This window comes from Macrobrachium rosenbergii, chromosome 15 (genome assembly GCF_040412425.1).
Source record: "Macrobrachium rosenbergii isolate ZJJX-2024 chromosome 15, ASM4041242v1, whole genome shotgun sequence".
In the NCBI taxonomy this organism is placed as follows: domain Eukaryota; kingdom Metazoa; phylum Arthropoda; class Malacostraca; order Decapoda; family Palaemonidae; genus Macrobrachium; species Macrobrachium rosenbergii.
In genome coordinates, this window is record NC_089755.1 from 24,555,177 (window position 1) to 24,578,426 (window position 23,250).

General features: G+C 35.3%; 1 protein-coding gene across 1 annotated transcript in view; it reads left to right on the forward strand.

The window, feature by feature from the left end:
• LOC136846463 (adenylate cyclase type 8-like) overlaps window positions 1-23,250 on the forward strand; it is a 275,785-nt gene that overhangs the window by 139,386 nt on the left and 113,149 nt on the right. Inside the window, exons 7-8 of the mRNA XM_067117259.1 lie at window positions 11,865-12,057; window positions 21,450-21,602. Of these exons, the coding sequence (XP_066973360.1) occupies window positions 11,865-12,057; window positions 21,450-21,602 (346 nt within the window). The remainder of the gene's footprint in view (window positions 1-11,864; window positions 12,058-21,449; window positions 21,603-23,250) is intronic.

Genomic DNA, 23,250 nt, shown 5'->3' on the forward strand with positions numbered 1-23,250 from the left:
GAAATGACAAAATAGAACAAGAAAAATAGCACAAAAGCAATAAAGTGAGACTCATGTCAGCCCGCTGAACAGTAAAATATTATTTTGCACCAAATTTAAGTTCCAACGATTCGGCATGAGGCTCAGAACGATCATTCCCCAACTTCTTCATTACTTCATAGTAGGTATAAAACTTTTAGTAAACTATTATGATTAAGAACTTTAAAAGAACTCAACTTCTTGTCCAACAGTTTAAGATACGACTCAGCTCCTAAAATAAACGTGTCAATGATTCTACGTGTGCCTGTTGGTTTTCAGGATATATCCTATGCACAATATATATATATATATATATATATATATATATATATATATATATATATATATATATATATATATATATATATATATATATATATAGGGTATACAGTATATATAGGAAGTTGCAGTCAGCCAAATTTGGCGCCGATTGTCGCTGCAAAGCAGAATGCTTTATATATTTAAAACATGAAGATAGGTCGCTAAAAATCTGAAAAAACTTTCTCGGTATACCGATTTTTTGTGTAGTTGAAGAAGAGCTAGACTGCTGACATTCTTGCGATCAAGAATGTTACCTTCATTTCCAAATGAGTTGCAGAAACACTGTCAATGAAAAGGTTTGCGTAGGGGTGGGGGAAATCTCGTTTCCAAGACCTAACAATTATACTTTGAGTTTTATTAGGGTTTAACAATATCCGCCATAATTTGCACCATGCTCGAATTTTAGCAAAATACACGTTATAAGATTAAGCAGCCACAGACCTATACTCAAGTCACAGTATCAATGGGAAGAGAATAGCATCATCTGGAAAAGTAGTAAACTTGTTTTCAAGCTTAATTCGCTACAGTTTATATGATGTTCTAAACCTAACTTCTAAATTAAATGTTCGTTCTGATCCTCCAAGTATCTTCAGATGTAGTAAGTGTTGTCCGTTTTAAACTATCGAATATTAACAAGTTAATGATATATGATTATTTGCTATATTGCCAATGCCCGAGTAGTTGCATGGAGTCTTTATTATATGTTGTAGCCACAACATATAAAATTCACACACACACACATATATATATATTAAATATATAGTATATATAAAATTCACACACACACACATATATATATATTAAATATATAGTATTCATTTGCTTGGTGTATAAGTGTAATTGTGCATGATTGTACGTGTCTGTGTTGGTTTTCGATGGTAATATGTTATACCATATATATATATATATATATATATATATATATATATATATATATATATATATATATATATATATATATATATATATATATATATATATGTGTGTGTATTTATATATGTATTTTATATATATATATATATATATATATATATATATATATATATATATGTATATGTATGTATATAGGAAAGTTCAGTCAACCAAATTTAGCTCCGTTTGTGGCTGCATAGCACAATGCTTTGCTCATGTCTGCACTGCCAACCACCCACTGATCCATCCAGATGTAAGAGTATCAGCAGCTGTTGTGGTTTGGAAAAATGGCGTGGAGCCAGTAACCTCGTCCATAATGACTGCTGAGAAAACAGAAGACAGCACTCTTCTACTGTCATCCTTTCCAAAGGAGAAAGAGTTGTATGAAAGAGTTATATATGTGTGTATATATATATATATATATATATATATATATATATATATATATATATATATATATGTGTGTGTGTGTGTGTGTGTATGTATATATATATATATATATATATATATATATATATATATATATATATATATATATATATATGTGTGTGTGTGTGTGTGTGTGTGTATATATATATATATATATATATATATATATATATATATATATATATATATATATATATATATATATATATATATATATATATATATATATATCCATCAATGTAGCATGAGTGAACGCATGCTTGAGAATATCATAAAATCCACTTAAGAAGGTGAGTGAAAACAGGGTCTTTGAATAAGTCCTTTCGTAGTTTATTCTACATTTTCAAGTTCACACTGAATACAGGAGTAGTTGACAGAACTTTATATACAAAATGAGAAGGGGGCAGGGTTACAGTTTCATAATCTGGGAGGCATGTTCTTTAAACAGAAAGGACAAGGACAAAGGATCAAGGGATAATCCAGGATGGAGAATAATATTCCTGGTGCACGTGGCTTCAATAAACGCCGTTTCCAGCAGATACATTTTATTTTAACCATGCTAAACAAATTGAGGTTTCACCATTTTCCTGTATGTATCTTAGAGCTCTTAGAATTTGTAGTACTGAATTTTTGGAAGATGAGTTTAAATTTTTTATAAAATAGGAGATTCATTATGTTATCCTTCATATTTTTTGGAACTTTGTAAGGATAAAGCAAAAAGGACATATTACAATCCAACCAGAGTTAACACAGAACTTAAGAATATTCTCTGTTTACCATTTCACCCTAATTTCATTTCTGCAATGCCCATTTTAAAAACTGTTGATATTAATCTAGTATTTAAATATAATAACATTTTGAGAAATAAATTAATTAAGAATAGTCTGCCCAATCCATACAATGTTGTGTATAGTATCCCTTGCAAAGAATATAATAAGATCTATATCCGCCAAACATCAAAAGGACTAAAAGTGAGATGTTCCGAGCACAAATATGCCCTTTCAAGAGGCCTAACAAACAATGGCATTTCGGATCATTGGCTTAAGACAGACCATGCTATTAACTGGGATAAGTCATCGATAATCTGCAAGGTCAACGACCATCGGAAAAGGAATCTGCTGGAAACGGTGCTTATTAAAGCCACGTACACCAGGAATTTTAATCTCTACCCTGGATTATCCCTTGATCCTTTGTCCTTGTCTTTTCTGTTTTAAGAACATGCCGCCCAGATTAAGAAACTATACCTTCCCCCTTCTCATTTTGTATATAAAGCTCTGTCAACTACCTGTGTAATCAGTGTGAACTTGAAAATGTAGAATAAACCATGAAATTACTTGTTCAAAGTCCCCGTTTTCACTCACCTTCCTACGTGGATTTTATGATGGTATGTATGTATATATATAGATATATGTGTATGTGTATGTATGTATATGTATATATATATATATATATGTGTGTGTGTGTATTTAAATACATATGTGTGTGTGTGAGGGAGATTATGAGCACATCTGATACATGACTTTTTTATATCAAGCACCACTGGGAAGAAATGAAAAACGGATGTAAATCCTGACGGTGTCGGCTTTTTATTGCTAATCCATCTTCAGATGACTGATACAAAGTGGAAGAAATTCAATACATATACTGTAGCCTATATACTGGGAAGACAGTACATACAAACATACAGACAGTTGGAAACCAAGCATTTACACCTGACAGGTGTTTTGTAAGCAGACTCTTACCCTCAGTAGTGACAGGTCAACATTTTACAAAATGGATTATATAGCTGGGAAACTGACTTCAGCTAATTAAGTGGATTTATAAAATGCTAACCTGACACTAATGAGGATAAGAGTTCGTCTACAAAACACCTGGCAGGTGCAAATACTTGGTTTCCAGGCATATGTATGTTCGTAGGCACTCTCTTGCTAGTATTTGTATGCTGAATTTCTACCACTTCGTATTAATTATCTGAAGATGGATTAGCAATAAAACCCACACCAGTCAGGATTTACAATCGGTTTTCGTTTTTTTCCCAGGTGTATGTGTATGTATGAGATATATATATATATATATATATATATATATATATATATATATATATATATATATATATATATATATATATATATATATATGCGTGTGTGCGTGTGTGTGTGTGTTTACACATGAGGAAAGTTAGAGAGAAAAAGAAAAAGTTTTGATATAACCACCCTTTCGCAATATATACAGTATGTAATATATATAGTATATATATATATATATATATATATATATATATATATATATATATATATATATATATATATATATATATATATATATATATATATATATATATATATATATATGCATGGGTGTGTACATGAAGAAACTTAGAGAGAAAAAGAAAAGGTTTTTATATAACCACCCTTCTCCCTGCGCGATGCGATAAGCGAAAATTCTCGCCAGAAAAAAGAATAGTATTATTGCATGAACGCCTCTCCCTTCAACTCCTGAGGGCCGTAACTTTCCAGACTTGATCTTGTTTCTGGAGTGAGTGAAGATGACGCCTCCCTCCCTCCCTTCCTCCCTCCCTCCATCATTTCATCCTGGATACGAAAATCTCTCCCGTAGACTTTCGTCGGAATTCGGTGCGATTTCGCTCCATGACGAAGGGAAACTCCCGCGCCGTCCGGATCGTTTTCCTGTGGTTAATTCGTTCTCCTGCTGGGGAAAGGTGCCGGCTCATAAATGGTTAACTTCTTATTTTGGGAGACTGCGAGCATGTTGATGGTCCCGCACACTCGTTTGTAAGCAAGCTGATTGCTTAATTTGTATGTTTTGAAAAATTATTATTATAATTATTATTATTAATCATGAGCATCAAATATAAAAAGCACTAACTCGAAAAAATGAAATGCTCTTATGTGAAAGAGCATAAAAACACTCAAGGAGTAATAGACAAATAATGCACAGATGATAAAAATATACATTTGTAAATTAGACAATTAGGCAGTTAGGAATGGAAATTCAAAGTACCACTGCAGACTCTTCAACCAGTGTGACTCCATGACATTCTCAACAGAATAAGGATGCTGACACTCTATTCAGAAATTCGAGTGCTGAGTGCCCATGCTTAACTTTGAAACGACTGTAAACATTATAACCAAACAAGTAAGTCGTAATCGTTAGAACGGTAGAAGTTATTGCAAAATTGTTAAGCCTATAAAATAAAATAATAAATAAATAAATATATATATATATATATATATATATATATATATATATATATATATATATATATACATATATATACACACACACACATATATGTATGTGTGTTTGTGTTGTGCGTGCGTAACGAGTGCTGAGTGCCCATGCTCAACTTTGAAACGACTGTAAACATTTTGCAACCAAACAAGTAAGTCATAATCGTTTGCACGTTGGAAGTTATTACAAAATTTTTAAGCCTCTGAAATGTAATGGGCGCATTAGAATATTGTATTCAGATATGATCTGCATTTTCCCAGGCCATTCAATTTCCGTTGTTTTTAACAGCAAAAACATTTCATATAGAATTAAGCTTCCAAGCTTTAGTATTCATAATCTTCACTTTCTGGGGCAAAATTCATTTTTAACCTGACTTTTTCTGACTCATATTGGCTCGTCTACCTTGCTTTATTTTAAACATCTTACCAAACGTTTATTAGAAAATAAATAATAACATGACAGCAAGGTACTTTCTTTAAGTTTTTGTCATATATTTTTGTAATATATTCACGTTGATTTGATGTTTCCCTCTCTGAATTTCTAAGTTGACCATTTCCCTGTTTTGTTCCATACAGACACCTTCAGACTGTATTGAAGAGCAATCTTGATACAGACATTTTTCAGCACTATCTTTATATCAGGCGCACATATAACATTGCCTTATTTTAAATTTCTAGTAGTAGTCATGTTCAGTTAACCGAAAATGTCAATATGAAATCATTAATATTCACTTCTTATGAAGCATAATCATGTATTTGATGAGGCATAGGATCATTCATTTCTTATGGCTCTCGGTCAGCTGAAAAAAAGAAAATTTTCGTCTGTTTAGGACATGGCCCTGTATAGCCAGGGATGGGAATTACAATGCGGACAGCACCAGGAATTCTGAAATTCCATGAATACATATCTGTATCATTAGGGACGATAAGCTTTAGCTTTGATTATGCCCCGGGATATCAGTCGTCTGGATGTCGAAGTCTGACGTAAGGTCAAAATTTTTATTTACATAAACATGAGGGATGGATAGGATCAGTGCTCTTGGACAGTTCTGCCTTTTTTTGTTCGCTGATATATTCCACAAACGCATGCATACGTTCATACATAGTGCATAAAGGAATATGGAAGTATATGCAGTGCAGGATGTAATTCACATGTTCGTGTATTTACTATTATATATAATTATATATATATATATATATATATATATATATATATATATATATATATATATATATATATATATATATATATATATATATATATATATATATATATTTATTCTTCCATCTGACTTTCATCTGACTTTCCACCCTCTCTAAACATTGTTTCCTATTGCAACTGCGAGGGTTTTCCTCCTGTTGCAACTTTCAAACCTTTTGCTGTCAATTTCCCTTTCAGCGCTGAATGATCTCATAGGTCCCAGCGCTTAGCCCTTGGCCTACATTCTATATTCTATTCTATTCTATATTCCCCTCAGATCTTTCACTGACGTTCATACTTTTCGTTTTATGGTAATGATTTATATCTTTCGTGTTTTCCAGAATCTTTCAACATCACAACTCTCTTTCCTTCCTGAGTTATGGCATGTGTCCTGTTGTTCCTTCAGCTCAATCTTGAAGTTCTTGTTTCTGTTTTCATATTTATATGCATTCTTTTTTCCAAAATGTCCCTTTCTGTAAACCAAAGTACTGGATTTTTGTGTTCCATCCCCCAGCCCTAAGCTCTGTTTTGCATTGTGCAGTACAGTTTCACGCCAAAGCTCGCAGAAGTTTGTGAGGAATCATAATTTTTTCACTATTCATTTTCAAAGAAAGGGAAAAGAACAGATATTGGTAATCGTTAGAAGTGATTACTGAATTATTAATAGGAAAATAACCTGTTGAAAGGTGAAAGAAATAAGATTAAATGTTTAAAGTACTGAATGGTAATGTAATTAATCCTGTGATGTTTTAAATGAGCGTTTGTGATTGCTAATTATGACTGTTTTACTTTATATTTTTTGCGACCCTTATTTTACCTGGTTTTTTTCATTTTTCATATGAATAAAGCTTAAACTTTGAAGATTCTGTTGCTTCTGTTCACTTGAGAGAGTAGAAATACCATGAAATCATTGTCATTAACGTTGTTAATGGAGGTTTGAGGAAGCTTGAAATTAGTGTAAAAATAGTTTCAATGGATGGAACAGTGCAAAGTAAGCGCAAATTAACTCAGTAAGATCTATTAGAAATGAGCCTTTGGCAAAGAATGCCTTTTAGGAGCAGCCATGGATTTTCAAGTTTTCATCACGATTGCCATTTTTTTATGAGAAGACCTCCTGACTAAGGATTTTTATGGAGATGTCTTCCAGGGGCAGTCAATTAGATTTTGATGTTGTCTGATCCTGGACCGAGATCTGAAACTTTGTATCGCTTTATTGACTGTTGTTGTCACTAATGTGTATTGAAAGAAAACGGCAGACTCCTGCTGTTCGTGAAATAAAACGCAAGTGACTGAATAGTTGGGTAACTGTATCAGTTTCATGGTCGAAGATTTCAAACCTGTGATGACTTCTTCTGGTCTCCCGTAGTTTTCACCGTGTTCTCCGTTTTGTGCCTCACCCCAGAAAGCAGGAGTTGACAGAGCAACTCACATGGAATGAATGGCACGCCTGGAATCGATTCTCTTCTTTATTGTATGAATGGGTGTAAGAAGGATCCCTTTGTGTTGTTCTACCTTTAGAACTCTTCTTGCATTATGCTTAATAACCCCCATCCTCTCATTTTTTATGACTGTAGCCATTGACGCAACTCCTCTTTGTTGTTGCGAAAGACTCTTCGTCCTTTGTCCTGATGTTCGACGTGGGACTTTTACATAACGTCCCTCCGTGGCACTAAAGTTATTGCCGGCGCCATAAAAGGGGATTATCTTGATCTAGGGCAGTAAATGCTAATGCTTGACGGCGCATGCAATACATTCAAAGGAATGGATTGCATAAATTAATATTCATTACAAGACATTCCTTTTGGAACCCTAGGCGAAGCTTTGCTTACGAAGAAATGAAATTCGTAACGCAACTTTACTGGAATAGATATTGCTTGGCAAATAGTGATTCCCAGTCACATTTGCCTTGTGCGTGCACGCTTTTGCGTGCGTACGTTCATCTGCGGTGATCATGAAACCCTACCAGACCTCATTACGCCAAGTCCCCTAGCTATACCGTGCCCTAAAGATCCTTGGTAATCCGGCAAATGAAGGTGCAATCTGTTGACATTAAATTAACCTCTCGGTTTCTTCTGGGCTGATGTGCACGCTCACACGCACAAAGGCATACATACGCGCGTATGAATACATACACCCGAAGGAGAGATGGTATACCAGTTCGGAAGAAGGGAGGCGACATGCATTCCATCTTGCCCGAGCTAATTACGTAAACTCAGCGACCAATAATTACTGAAAGAGGCGGGTCACTTGAAAGACATAGCCATGATAGTAAGCAAGACACACTAAGGTTTTTTGGTAAGATTCGCTATCCAGAACTTACAAGGGTTTCTCGGCTCGCAAGCAAATATTGTGTTTATCTTCACAGCATCGATATGAGTGCGTAATATCATAATTTTTACTCTTTAGTTACGTATCTACGAGTATGGAAAGCTTTCAGTCACAAATTAATACAAATTCACATGAGCACTCACACACACACACACATATATATAATATATATATATATATATATATATATATATATATATATATATATATGTGTGTGTGTGTGTGTGTGTGTGTGTGTATGTGTGTATATACAAATATATAAATATATATATATATATGTATATACATATATATATATTTATATATGTATATACATATATATACATACATACCCATACATATAAATATATACGGTATATACTGTATATGAGTGTGTGTGTGTGTAAAAGCTAAGTCTGTTAACTTAGTCCTTGCAGAATTTATTGTGCATTAATTTTGTAATATAAATCACCGTATATATTTTGTTTTGCTTTGTCATGCATCACACTTTTGTGGGCAGGAAGAAACAGTGGGTCGCGTGTGTCAGTTTGTCTGTGTCTTAAGGGAGTTATATGTTGGGGTCGAGGAGCCTTTCCATTAGGCCGAAAGCAATAAGTGATAAAAGAAAACGAATTCTCCTTTTAACGTAATTGGAAAAATCATCTCGAAAGGGAAGAAACCTATTTTTGGAATAACACAGGAAGAGAAAATACCTTTTTTTACTTTACTTTTTCTATCTTTCGTCTGTGATAGAGTAAACAGGATTCCATTATTCCAATCAAATTTTCTCTTTCGTAATATTTTACTTTTACCTTGAAAATCTCACCATCTTCTCCCTGTGTTTGTGTGTGTATATGTTATATATATATATATATATATATATATATATATATATATATATATATATATATATATATATATATATATATATATATATATATATATATATATATATATATATATATATATATGTGTGTGTGTGTGTGTGTGTGTGTGTGTGTGTGTGTGTGTGTGTGTTGTGTGGGGGTGGAGTTTTTGTAGAAATATGTGTGCCTGTGGAAAGTACACGCTTTGAAAATATTATTGATAAGAGTAATTGTGAAGAAAGAAAATGATAGGAAAAGGGGTTTGTTACATTATATGTAAGTATTGAGTAGACGAAAGAGCAACTGATGGTTATCAACAATGGTGAGCAGAGGAGTGGATGTAAGTATATCTGATCATTATTTGGCTGAGGCGGAAGTCAAGACGTATAAGTTGGAAAGGAAGGGGAGAAGTCATGGCTCTGAGCGTAATTAAGACAAGTGAATTAGATGAGAAGGAAGTTACAAGACCGTATAAGGAGAAAATAGATGAGCTGTCGGCTGGGGTTTGCGACATGAATGTGAAGGAGTAGATAGATTCACGATGGAATTCGAAGGACAGATGGGTGTGTTTGTAAATATATAAGGGTAGAAAGATGGAATAATTACAGTAAATGGTGGGATGAGCAAATGAAAGTTTTACTGAAGAAAAAAGGAAAATTATGTCGGGTGCAGTTACATGATAGCAGAAACCATATGCTAGCATACAGATGAATGTATATGGTAGTAAAGAAGAAAGCTAGAGAGGGAACGAAGGTAAGCAATAAAAGTGGAAGGGAGAGAGTAGATAAGAACTTAAGCAATAATAAGAAGCTGCAGTATAAAGATGTAAACGTAGAAAAAAAGAAATGTAGAGATGAAGGTTGCAAAAGGAAAAATGCTGTCTTGGTGAATGAGGTCCAGATTCGATGGAGTGAGTATTTTGAAACTTAATTGTGAAACATGAAAGAGATCCAGAGCTGAATTACACAAGAGTGGAAAGCATTTGTCAAGGTTGAGAATGCTTGAGGATGCGAGGAGGCCAATGAAGAGATCGATGTCAAAAAAAAAACATGAGATGTTGCAGTACGGTGATGATAGCGTGAATGAATGGCTAACCATGGTTTTGTATGGTATGTCTGGAGGAGGGAAAGGTGAAGTGAGAGAGGTGACTGTAAGAATAAGAACATAATGCTATATAGCATAGGGAGGAAGAAACATGGTAGGATTTTGATTGAGAAAATTAAACAGACAATATTAGGGCTGATAAGGGAAAAACGCCGAGGTTTCAGACAGAGAAGATAGTGTGTCAGTCTAACGTTTCTTTTGAAGCAGTTATGTGGGAAGTTTGAAAGTAAAAGGAAAAGTCTGTATGTGACATACATGGACTTAAAAGAAAAAGCTTATGATAGGAAAGCAAAATGGCAATTTGGGGATTAAGATTTTTTTCGTGTAGAAAGTGAGTTGTTCGGAGCAATTAAAAGTTTTCACGAGAAATGAAGTCTATTTTAGTATATGTAGGCGTGGGAGTGACTTTTGTGGTGTAAAAGGAGTTCTGAGATAGGGTACCTTTATGTCTCTGTAGCTGTTCAATATCCTTATGGATGGAATGACATGAGAAATCAGAGGAAGTTCGGTAGATGAAGGTACAGAGTTATGGGGTGAGAAAATTTGTTGTGAATACAGTGTGGAATGGTTGAAGTTTACAGATGATTTAGTATTGATTGGGGATAGTCAAAAGAAACTGCAAAAACTGAAAGAAGAGCACGAATTTTTTGGGAAGAGGGGAAAAGTTTAGAGTAAAAGAGCAAGAAAATGGAGCAATGAACGTTAATATGAATGGTAAAGTGGAAGCAAATTCTCGTAAGTATTTGGGAGTAGATATAATGGATGATGGCATGGTGGAAGAAGGGTGAGTCACAGAATAGTTGAAGCAAGAAAGGCAGTGTGATGTTTGCAAAAGCTTGGGAAGAAAATTGTATTGTATATAGAACCTAGGGTGAGATTTTGTCTGTGGAGATTGTTGAGCAAACTCTCCTTTATGGAAGGGAAGTACAGCTTTTGAATACAAATGAAGGAAAACGGATGGATTAAAGTATACCGACATGGTCTGGTTATGCGGAAAGAATGGAGGACGACAGTTTAGTGAAAAGATTTTGTAACTGAACTGGTAAGGGTAAGGAGGAGAATCAGCCCTGGAAACTGATGACGTGAAAGAGGTATTCGAAATTAAGGGTCTTAGCGTCCAGAAAATACAAGATTATGAGTAAGATATGGTTAGATGGCACTGTTCAGGTGGCTCATCACACTGCTGATGAGCCTTCTGTGGAAGAGTGTGAAGCAGCTAATGATGGGGAAGTTTAATTGCACAGGGTTCATTCACTATTTAGCGTTTACAGTATGAGTATGGCGGTGACCGATGTACTGTTTTTCCCAAGGAGCCTCCTTCTGTTTAGGGAAAACGGTTTAATATTAAAACAAAAAAATATATAAATAATTGTATTAACGGGACAGTCGAATGTTAATTTTTTTCTTAAAATGTTTCTCCTTGAATGAAATACTAATATTTCCGTTGTGTTTCAGACCTCACCGGCTATTCTGGTTCCCGTTTTGTCCAACATCAGCCTGTACGTCGCCATTAACTTCGCTGGGATGTATACCAAGTACCTGACAGACCGTACTCAACGGAAGGCTTTTCTGGAGACCCGGAGGGCCATGGAGATGAGATGCAGAACCCAGAGGGAAAATGACAGACAGGAGAAGCTGCTGCTGTCAGGTGAGAGAGAGAGAGAGAGAGAGAGAGAGAGAGAGAGAGAGAGAGAGAGAGTTGTATTTTAGGTGACGGACGGAGATTATTCATTTCCGGGAAGAAAGTGTGAGCTGGCGAAATAAATTGTGTTCATGGTTGAGAAGTTGATCAGAGAATAATGTTCTCTCCATTCATTCCGAGGGAGGATGGATTGGGCTGTCATGACTGAGAACGGAGGTGGTATTCTTAGACTGTCTCATCAGGACGACTGGCTCTCCTAAGTCAGGGAAGGATGGAAAAATACAGCCTAATTATATTAGCGTGTTAAGTGGTGTGCATAAATATTGTTAAGACATTGATATTTACATTTTCACGACTGAATGCCAACAATATCCAGACTCATCATGGATTGGTGTGTTTTGTGCAACGGTTGGAAAATTACTCCATGACACCATTTATCATAATTTTAGATTGCATATGTGTAGACAAGAATGGTTGACTCCCTAAGTGAGGGAAGGAAGAAGACTGGCCGATCAGCAAAAAAAGAAGAGATTTTCTTTTAGAAAATTTTCGCGTTTCTCTGAGTTTATATTTCGGCCGTCCATTGGTGCCCATGTTTTTGGTTAAGTATTGAGAAATGTTTTCTAAAAATCTCTTTTTTTTTCACAGATCGGTCAGCCTCCATCCTTCCCAATAACTAAGGGGAGCCAATCGTCCTGACAAAATAGTCTCTTGTTTCATATCTGTGAAGCTAAAAATGTGATAAATGGTGTCACGGATTAATTTCCCAACCGATGTACAAATCACACTAATTCATGATGAGTCCGTGGATATTGTTGGCATTTAGACGTGAGAATGTAAATTTAAATCTCATAATTTCTGCGGTCATAAGAAGCCTTATGAACAATACTTTAGCTAATATAATTAGACTATATTAGTGCCACGAAGTAAGGCTTGAAATTGGAGTTAAAACAAGGTTCACGTATTGTCAAATGATCAGAATCATTTGGGGAAGTGTAACAAATGCTCTTTGAATCGTGAAATGAATGCATTTGGGAATATTTACTGCTCAATAAAGTTTATTCTCGCACCTCAGTGATTACACCATTTAGTAATCCGCGCCAAGGCAGTCTGAAGATTGGCAGAGTTTTTGTCATCTGCCTGACGCTATCGTTTATGGACGGCCAGTAATCATATCATTAGTGAAGACTAAACACTACAAGGTTCCGGGCCATTAATTTGTACGGCACCAGTCATTTGTTCTGGCTCATTAAAACTATCAAATGTCTTCCATTTTATACACGTGAAGCTTGTATCCATTGTAGTCAGTGATTTGAATAAAACATGAGAAGTTAGACGTGGATACCGCAATTACCTAATCGTTTACTACGTATCAGCTGGTGGAAAGTGGTAGGTGTAAGAATCCTGGAATGGAGGACTAAGTTCGTTCGCTAAAAATGAGCTTGAATGCATTCATACAGTTCAGAGTGGAAATTATTATGATTTTACTCAGCCATTCTGTAAGATCCGTTTGCCTCAGTGTTACTTTTAGCAAGTTTCTGTGAGTTACTTGTCAAGATATGTTGAAACTGCTCTGTTTATGCGTGTATGCACGTACTTGGAAAAACAATTGTACAAGTTTTAATAGTTTCATTTTCTTTTGTGGGGCCGGTGGTGGGGGCAGGATTGTGAGATGTGGGAAAATTAGAAAACTTGGAGATGTTTGTTTGAAATTCTACTCTCGGTCAGAGTGAGCATTATTCTTTGAACTAGAGAAACGATTTCAGCTAGACGATATTTTCTGGTAGTAGCACCGGCCGTGAATGAATTTAATTCTTAGACGCTGATATTTTCTGTGAAAGAAACACTTGTAAGAACTGGATGATGACCATAAATATGCGTAAGAACGCATATCTGCTGGAACAATCGGAAGGCTGTTGATGGTATAGCTATACTACGCTCCTTAGTACCACCAATGCATAACATATTAGGCACCAAAGACTGAAGGGCAAATTTATATACGTACAGACCTGCATGCAACCTTGAACGAAAATATATCATATATCAGAATTTATATGAGACGTTACGTACTATGCTCCCTGTGTTCTCCAACATTAAGCAGCATTTAGAATAATCCGTATCCAGTGGCGTAACTAGAGTTAGTGGCGCCCGGGGCGTACTCTGAAAGTGGTGCCCCATCCCCGGCACATTTTAAGCCTTACCATCTCAATCATTTATTTTATTCCATAAAGCAAAAACAAAAAAAGCACATTTACAACGGAACACCACGAGGTTTGTCAGAAGCGATTCCGCAAATAATAACATGAAATGCCTATTGACTAGTAATTTCATGCTCTATTGACAATATCGCGAGGTTTGACAATCTGAGGTGGGTAATAGCTGATCTTAGATAGTTTTTGATTAGTTTTAATTTGGAGAAGCTTCTCTCACAACTGGCAACACCTATTCCGGCGGTCAAGAACAATCTCAGTATTATAACACGAATTATGCCAGACCAGACCTGCTCAAAAGATGCCAGAGTGCCGCCCCCACGAACAGTGCCGCTCGGAGCGGAACCTCCTCCCCCCACCCTTAGTTACGCCCCACCACATAATAATCAAAGGAAATTACCGTTGAGTCATGCCTTCCTTCTGCTCTCTCTCTCTCTCTCTCTCTCTCTCTCTCTCTCTCTCTCTCTCTCTCAGGGGTAACAAGTTCGGTAATTGTGTGACGATGTAAGGTGAAAAGAATGGACGGGAACGTTCTCAATATAGTGAATTGCCGTAAATGTGAGAAACTTGTGAGCGAGGAAAAGTTCAAAGTTTCGGTTTTATCATCACAAGAAAAAATAAGTGACGCATCACTTGGAAAAAGAGAAACGACGTTAAATACTTAATGAAATGAGAAGAGTGATTCTGGATTATCAGACAATGAAGAAACATATAGTGTAGTATATTTCCATACTTCAGGTGCAAAAAAAAAGAACTGATTTTCATGGTTTATAAACACACACACACTCACACACACACTCACACACACACACACACACACACATATATATATATATATATATATATATATATATATATATATATATATATATATATATATATGTATACAGTATATGCGTGTTTGTATGTATGTATGTATGTATGTATGTATATGTAAGTACAGGTTGTGTCCTCTGCAAATATACGGACAGTAATTAATACCATACTTGCATAAATGTATTCTTATGAGTATCTCAGTTTTATTACTGGATTTATGTGCAGCAAGATGAGTCAATAATTCAGTGAGCGAGATTATGATTTTTTTTTGTAGCACTGACGTTTCACTTGTATATATATATATATATATATATATATATATATATATATATATATATATATATATATATATATATATATATATATATTTATTTATATTAATATATATATATTTAATTTCTTTATTTGAATTTTATTTATTTATATTAACTTTTTGTTTTATCATTTTCAATTTCTTTATTTGAATTTTCCTTTGTATGAGATTTTTGATTAAAACTTTATCAAATCTGGGGAAAAGGAAAGTGCGAGGGACAAAATTAGATTATTGTTATCGAAAGGCCGTGTTAGGACGTGGGCTTTCCCAGTCCTTCCCAGGAACCTGTTCAGGACACGCCATTTCACTTCCTAGGGATTTGCAGCGGCTGGCAATTCCCTCAAACAGTGTAGGAAAAGGAGAGGTATCCCACGCTCAATTTCCTTTTACTATATAATGGAGGAAATTGGACGTGGTATGAAACTCTGAAATAGAGCTTCCCCCTACCGCTACCACCCAACAACCCCTCCTCCTCCTCCTCTTCCTCCTCCTCCTCCTCCTCCTCCTCCTCCTCCTCCTCCTCCTCCTCCTCCTCCTCCTCCACCGCCGCAAAAGCGACATGACTTAAAAGGAATTAGACGGACGGAAAACGACAGATCCATCCCTCGTGAAAACGGGGCGTCGGCAAAGTGACAGACGCCCCTTGATGCCTGTGACAGTATTTCGAATATTTCGACGCATGCGCGGCAGAATAACCGCACCGTAGAATGTAATCCTCCGGGAGCCGTTCTTCCTTCAGCTTTGTTGAATAAGAGTTGGTCACTTTTTTTTTTTTTTTTTTTTTTTTTTTTTTTTAGCTGATAGGTAAGATGGGTGAAAGAAGGGTGAGGGCAGTTATTTAGCTAACCATGGTGAGGAATAGTTTAGAAAGTGAAATATTAGTAAGAGTAATGTCAAGTGTGGTTGATCCACAATTTTATTTAGGTAAAAGTAGGGTACAATTTTTCTAATATTAACACAATACAATAATAATTTTACATTATAACAACATAGTAAATTTTACATATTGCATATTTTGAATTTTATTTCTTATTAGTATAATCATATTTAAAACATAAAATAAAATAAAAAAATTAGTTCAATTTCCTCATTTTAACCTTGATGTTAATTATCATAATGATTTTGCATGATACCTACTTAGTAAATTTTAAATATTACTTTTCACAAGGCTTTTTCTTAATAATATAATGGTTGAGGTTCATCACGATGAAGATATGAAGATACTCTTCTCCACCATCTGTGGTCTATGTTGTTTGGGTGGTTTTTCTCTTCTGCTACGGATTCTTCTGTTAATTCACTGTTGTACTGATCTAGTTTGCTCCATATGTTGGTTGCCAGTCTGTATAATCTTTGATTAATTGGTTCTACTTTGTATTTTTTTGTGTATTTGTTCTATATTCAGACCGTCATCTTCTTGATTGTTTCACTGCGGACCTTAGTATCTTATTTTGGAATTTTTGTAATGCACTTATATTGGAAGTCGATGCTAAACACGTGGGTATTGGTGGATATTCCATTATTGGTCTGATTAGGCTTTTGTAGAAATGGATTTTGATATTTGTGTTCATATTCCTAAATCGTTTTAGCTTTGTATTTTGTGTTCTTGCTATTCTTAGCCTTTCTCTCACGTGTCTTGATATTCTCTTTGTCCGAATTGCATTCCTAGTATTCTTGTGCTTTTACTAAAATTCATCGGTTGTTGGTCTAACATTATTTGTGCAGGTTTGTAAGCAGACACTGATACTAGTTGGAATTTAGATTTATTTGTCTTTATCTTCCACTTCTTTTCAAACTGATTTATTCTTTCAATTTGGTTCGTTGTTTTTGTGCTACTTGTCTTTTCAAAGTTGGATCCCTTCTTCAGTGCGTTTTTCTGGGTGTATAATTATTTGAGTTATATCATCTGCAAAGCAGACATCAGTACAGTACTCTGGTGGTGAAGTCATATCTGATGTATATAATATGAATAGTGTTGGACTGAGTACAGATCCTTGTGAGACTCCACTTTGTAACGGGGATGGATTCCCTATGTAATTTTGTGACTTGATTGCTGCTGTTCGATCTTTGATGAAGTTGCATAGTATTTTCTCAAAAATGTCTGGAAGGTTGAGATGTAATATTTTGTATTGAAGTCCTTGTATCCATACTTTGTCAAATGCCTTTGTTATATCTCTACATACTAGGTTACATAGGTACCTTCTTCTTTGTGATAATGCAATACTCTCATATATTGTTGCTATTGCAATCTGGGTCCCTCTTCCTTTTCTAAATCCATATTGATTATTATTGTGTAGCTGATTACCTTCTAGGAACAACACTAATCTGTTGTTAATTATTTTTTCAAATATTTTGCCCGGTACTTCTAGTAATGATATTGGTCTATAATTCTCTACCTGACTAGTATCTTTTCCTGGTTTGGGTATCAAAATCATTATTGCATTCTTGAATATAATTGGAAAATATCCCATTGAGAGCCCAGTTGTATATTTCTCTTAATTTTTTCGAGTGCAATGTCTGGTAAATTTTGAATTATGACCTTGTTAATTCCACTCTTTCCTGGTGCTTTGTGTTTAAAATTTTTGATTATTATTTTGATTTCCCATAACTCTATTTTCCTTGTTAATGGGCAGTCTTCATTGAGTCTGCTAATATCAGCTGCATGATGCGGATTTGCTCTGTTTCTATGTTGTTCAATGAATTCATTGACTATTGTCTCATGTTGGTTGTCGAAATTTTGGTTATCCTCCTGCGTTATCTGGAATATTTCCTGCCAGTAGGCCTTGTACAGTACTTCCTTCTCTTTGTCATCATATATTTTCTCATTCCCATGCTTTATGTATGGCGAAGTATTAGTTTTGCTTCCCATCAGTCTTGCAACGGGAGTTCCAAAATTGTTTTGGGTTATTGTACTGTATTTCTGTGTTTTTATTAGGTCTTCCCAATTTTGATGATATAATCTTGAGTTTTCTTGTACTAACTGTTCTTGTAATGACATATATCTTCTCATTAATATGTTGTTCCACCTGTTATAAGTACTGTGTTTTGATGTTGTTGTAGTGCCATTGTATCAATTTCAACTTATCACTACTAATAGGATGTGGAAGTGTGGTGTATTTAGTTATGGGTATATGATTTTTATTGCTTCCTCTATATTTTTGTACCATTCTTCAAGCTCGCCATCTACTATTTCTTTTTGTTATTTCTATTTCACTTGAATTTATTGTTAGTTGTCTACTTATTCTTTCTTCTATTTCATTTTGAAGCTTTCCCAACACTCTTTTTATATTTGGTATTTCTAAGGATGGAATCATTATTGGATTGGTTGACAGTGTAATTACCATTGGTATATGATCGGAGGAGGTTGCTGGTCCTCTTGTAGCAGCAATATTGAGGTGAATTTTATTATTTCCCAATATTATATCTGGCTTTCCTTTTCTGTTATTTGCTACAAAAGGTATCGAAATCAGGTCCTAAGTGTATGATATATTTTTTTATTTATTAATCTGACTATTTCTTGTCCTGTAATTAGATTGCCTATATCCAAATATTTGGTGTCTGGCATTTAGATCGGCAATGAGGTAGGTTGGTTCTCTCCTGTTCATTAACTTCATGACATCCGGAAATGGGAAATAATGTCTTCTTGGCGGCTTACAAGCTGTGGCGATCACTATTGGTCCTTTGTTAGTTTGAATTTGGACTGCTAAAAAAGTCGTCTTGGAAATCATCTATTATCTTATGTCTAATATTACTCTTGATTGCTATTGCAATTCCTGCAAAGGGTTCATCAGCAAAGTTTTGCGTATATGTATTATATCCAAACATTTTCAGAGTTTCATTTCGTTTCATACCATGTTCATTGATTAATATTATGTCAGGTCTTCTTCTCTATATATATTGTATAATTCAAATTTCTTTGTTTTCAGGATTTGACGTTGTGCTGAATTATTTTAATTCTTCGTAGAGTTAGGTCCATTCGAGTTACAGTGGTCTAGTAATTTTGTTCTTTTCTTTCACTTTTCCGTTTTCTGGTGTTATTATTACTGGCGTAGTACTTTTTGATGCTGAAGTTGATCCCTGTGGATTTTGTAAGATGGGAGAGCTGGAGAAACCTGAGAAGCTTGGTAGTGAGGCTTGTATTTCTTCTGTTAATTGATGCTGCGTTTCTTGCAAATTACTTATGCGTCCTGAGGGATGGATTGGTGAGTTCGAGTCCGAACTGGGCTCAATTCCGAGTGTAAAGTCTTCTTCTGATGAGTCGTCTTCTGAGCTCTCTGCTGTGTTTTCTTCATATTGTGTGCAGTCTTGGTCACCTTCTGTTTGAGCAAAGTGATTTTCTGAGGGTGGAATCGTTAGATAAATAAATGTGGTTTCTGGAAATTATTAATCTTGAGAGAGTTTCTGTTGGAAAGAGAAAAGTGTATGCAACTGAATCATGTTTTGTTGTTGTTGTTGTTGTTGTTGTTGTTTCAACCCGATCTTATTCCATTACACCTTCCTTTTTCTTTTTCAGAGAGAGAGAGAGAGAGAGAGAGAGAGAGAGAGAGAGAGAGAGAGAGACTTTACATGAAATGACGTTAATGTAGATGGATGCTACTACACGGCGAGAATCGTATAAGAAAAAAGTATTATACGGCTAAAGTAAACAGTGGGATGGTAATTGTTATTTATATGGGAAAATTAAAGGGTATCTGTGTTTTTTGTACATCTGTTCTGTTTTATGCTGATTACCGGCCAATGGTCACTTTCCTGATAAAAAGAAAAGTTTTGCATTTGAATTTTTCTGACTAGACGTTGCCGTGATTTGACAATGTTTGTCCAGTACTTTATATTTTGTGACGTTATTTGTCTAATCCCTTCAGTTTTCATCTGAGTTTGGCTAAATGTAACCTGTACGCTTTCTGACCGTATGTATGTCACGCTTTTCCTTTGAGAATGGCAACGAAGGTTCCACCGTAAGTAGAACATTCCCGTCATTAAAATTTATGAGTAACCCGATATCCCTGGAATGTGAAATTGAGTAATTTGAAACTTTTTAGTGGGGCGCGCGGAGGCAGATGAAGGTCGCACCTAACTTGACTCGGCAGTAGGGAGAAAGGATGTGCTGGTAAGGAAGTTAAATGAACTTCTAACTTTTCCGAGGTGGAAAAGGGTCTTCATTTAACTTTCTTTGATTAATCAGTTTATTACGTCACTTATACCTCTAGTTAGGCTTCAAGTTAATAACCCTTCATCGGTTAGTACGGTTAGTTATCTAAAAGTAAGCTGAAAATGAACGGGTGAAGTCATTTTTTGAACACTTTGTATTACTTTTATGTAAGCTTGATTCAGTTTAACTTTATTTTGTGGATGGATTGGGTGCTCAGCATCTTCTTCTTTCCCTTTTGTCTTGTTTAACTGAAAGCAGTTTGTGGGTCATTATTTTAGCGGTTGGGGCATCTCATGTAATAGCCTTTGTACCAAAGCCTTCCACGTTCTTGAGTTTTAATTCTTTTATTTTGGTGCACTTTCAAAACACATCTTTTGCATTGATTCTGCTTTTTGGCGTTTATTTATTCGTTCATTAGTATATTTTACTGCTGTAGTGGGTTATAAATGCCTCACAGTGTTCGTCTTACAGATGTGCTTTCCAAAGTCGGATGTTCTCAGCGTCAGTATACCGTATGTAGTACGATTCCGATTATTTTGATACTGTGTGACTGGGAGCAGAGTCGTCTCACAGATGTGCTTTCCAAAGTCGGATGTTCTCAGCGTCAGTATACCGTATGTAGTGCGATTCCGATTATTTTGATACTGTGTGACTGGGAGCAAAGCTCAACAATATTTACCGATTACATCCTACAAGTCATCGCGGAAGTCAGTGCGTGCATCGCTTACTTCGCTGTCATCATCTGCCTCATTATATCCTCTCGCTGACTTTGTTATTGATTGAACGACCTCGGTTTCTGTGCCACAAATCCTCACAACCATTATTCTTAATTGGCTCTGCACTGTGGTGCAGTAATACATCTTGTTATTTTTGGCCTTCCATAATAATTCATACAATGAAATTTTTGTTGCAGTGTTGCCGAGGTTCGTCGCCCTGGAAATGATCAAAGACATAGCGTCTGAGGAGGACAAACATGGAGAGTTCCAGCCGTCACAGTTTCACAAGATCTACATCCACCGATACGAGAATGTTTCTATCCTGTTCGCCGATATCAAAGGATTTACAGGTGAGTCACCACAGTCCAGTTTTATGCGGATATTTTTATTTTATACATATATATAATATACACACACACACACACACACACACACACACATATATATATATATATATATATATATATATATATATATATATATATATATATATATATATATACGTATAGTGTTTGTGATTGTGAGTGAGAAACAGTTTATATTTTTATTTCTGTTTTATTTTCGCCAAGGCTTCGGGCTTCAAACAAGAAACCAAATACCCTTCCCTAATTGTTTCTTGTAATAACGGCAAATCTTTGGTGGGTAACTGTATAAATTTTCGAGATCTGTGAGACCTGTGTCTTTTAAGCTCTGACAAACCTGTGCTCTAGCATAACTTTCCGATGGCTCTTAGTAAAGTTTCCTTGAGGCTGAAGAGGCTCAGTGCCACTGATCAGTTCTCTTGCATAATTAACTTTTCGGCATTTTATTTTCGAATGCAACGAAGGTAGTCTTGCATTTTGTTTTTATTTTAATCAGATTTGTATTATAGTGGTTGTAGATTATGTTGTATGTTATAAAATTCCCCACATATTATTATTTTCGTATATTTTCCTCTTTCAAAATGGAATAACAGGGTTCTACTACCTGCCAGACTCCTCCCGCCGAACTAACTCTGATTATAACTTTGCTATGATCTACAGTTTCAATAGTAATAAAATTTGCACAGACTCTATTGGGGCCACCCCTACCCGCAGGGCCTTGATCTCCCATATTTCGTCACCTCTAGTTACATTTACCGTTTTCATCACTATAAAACTTATGAGACCTTCCTTGTAAGGCCTAATGTCGTTTTGAGACTTGTTAAATTTCCCGATTTCTTCTCTGTTGGACTCCGATTAGGTTACCGTTAAACTTGTTATTGCATGATTTCGCCGAGTTTCTGGAGTCGATTTTTACTAATTTTTTTGTTGAGGAACTATGCCAAATGTTATTTAAAAGGTGTATAATTATTACAGGGTGTCCCTAAAGTTTGGACTTATAGGCAAATTGCATATTTTGAAGAAAAAAATTTATTTAATTGAAATATTTAATAACGTCTTCAATGAGATTTTCACCATGTGTGATGCAAATATCGATGCACTTTCCGAGATTCACATGAACCTGATGTATTAAACTCCGCATTTCCGTCACCACACCATAATCCTTTGCGCTCCTTGCTGTTTGGGGTGATCCACCCAATGCAGATTGTTTTGCGGACCATATCCAAAGTTCTTTTGGTTAACCACAACCTTCACATATATCAAAGCTTCGTCGCTGAATAACACAGTCTTCGGTGAAACGACTACCATCCAATAAGTGATGTTTCCTGTGTCCAAGACTTTAGGGACACCCTATGTAATACATGTCACCGGATAATAGCCTTGAGCTAAATTCGCTATTTTTATAACTATGTAGAACTGCGACGATTAGTCTCTTACGACTTTTTTCTGAAATTAACTAACATAGAGTTCATTTTCTACAAGTACGTACCTCAATGCCTTGACGTTTTTTCTTTTAATTGTCTTCTCTCTGAGAAAACAATTGAAAGAAGGCAAATCTGTGCCGTTGTTTCTTGGAATGTTATTATCATTGAACTATTTGCCAAATCATTCATTCATTCTATAAATGATATCATTG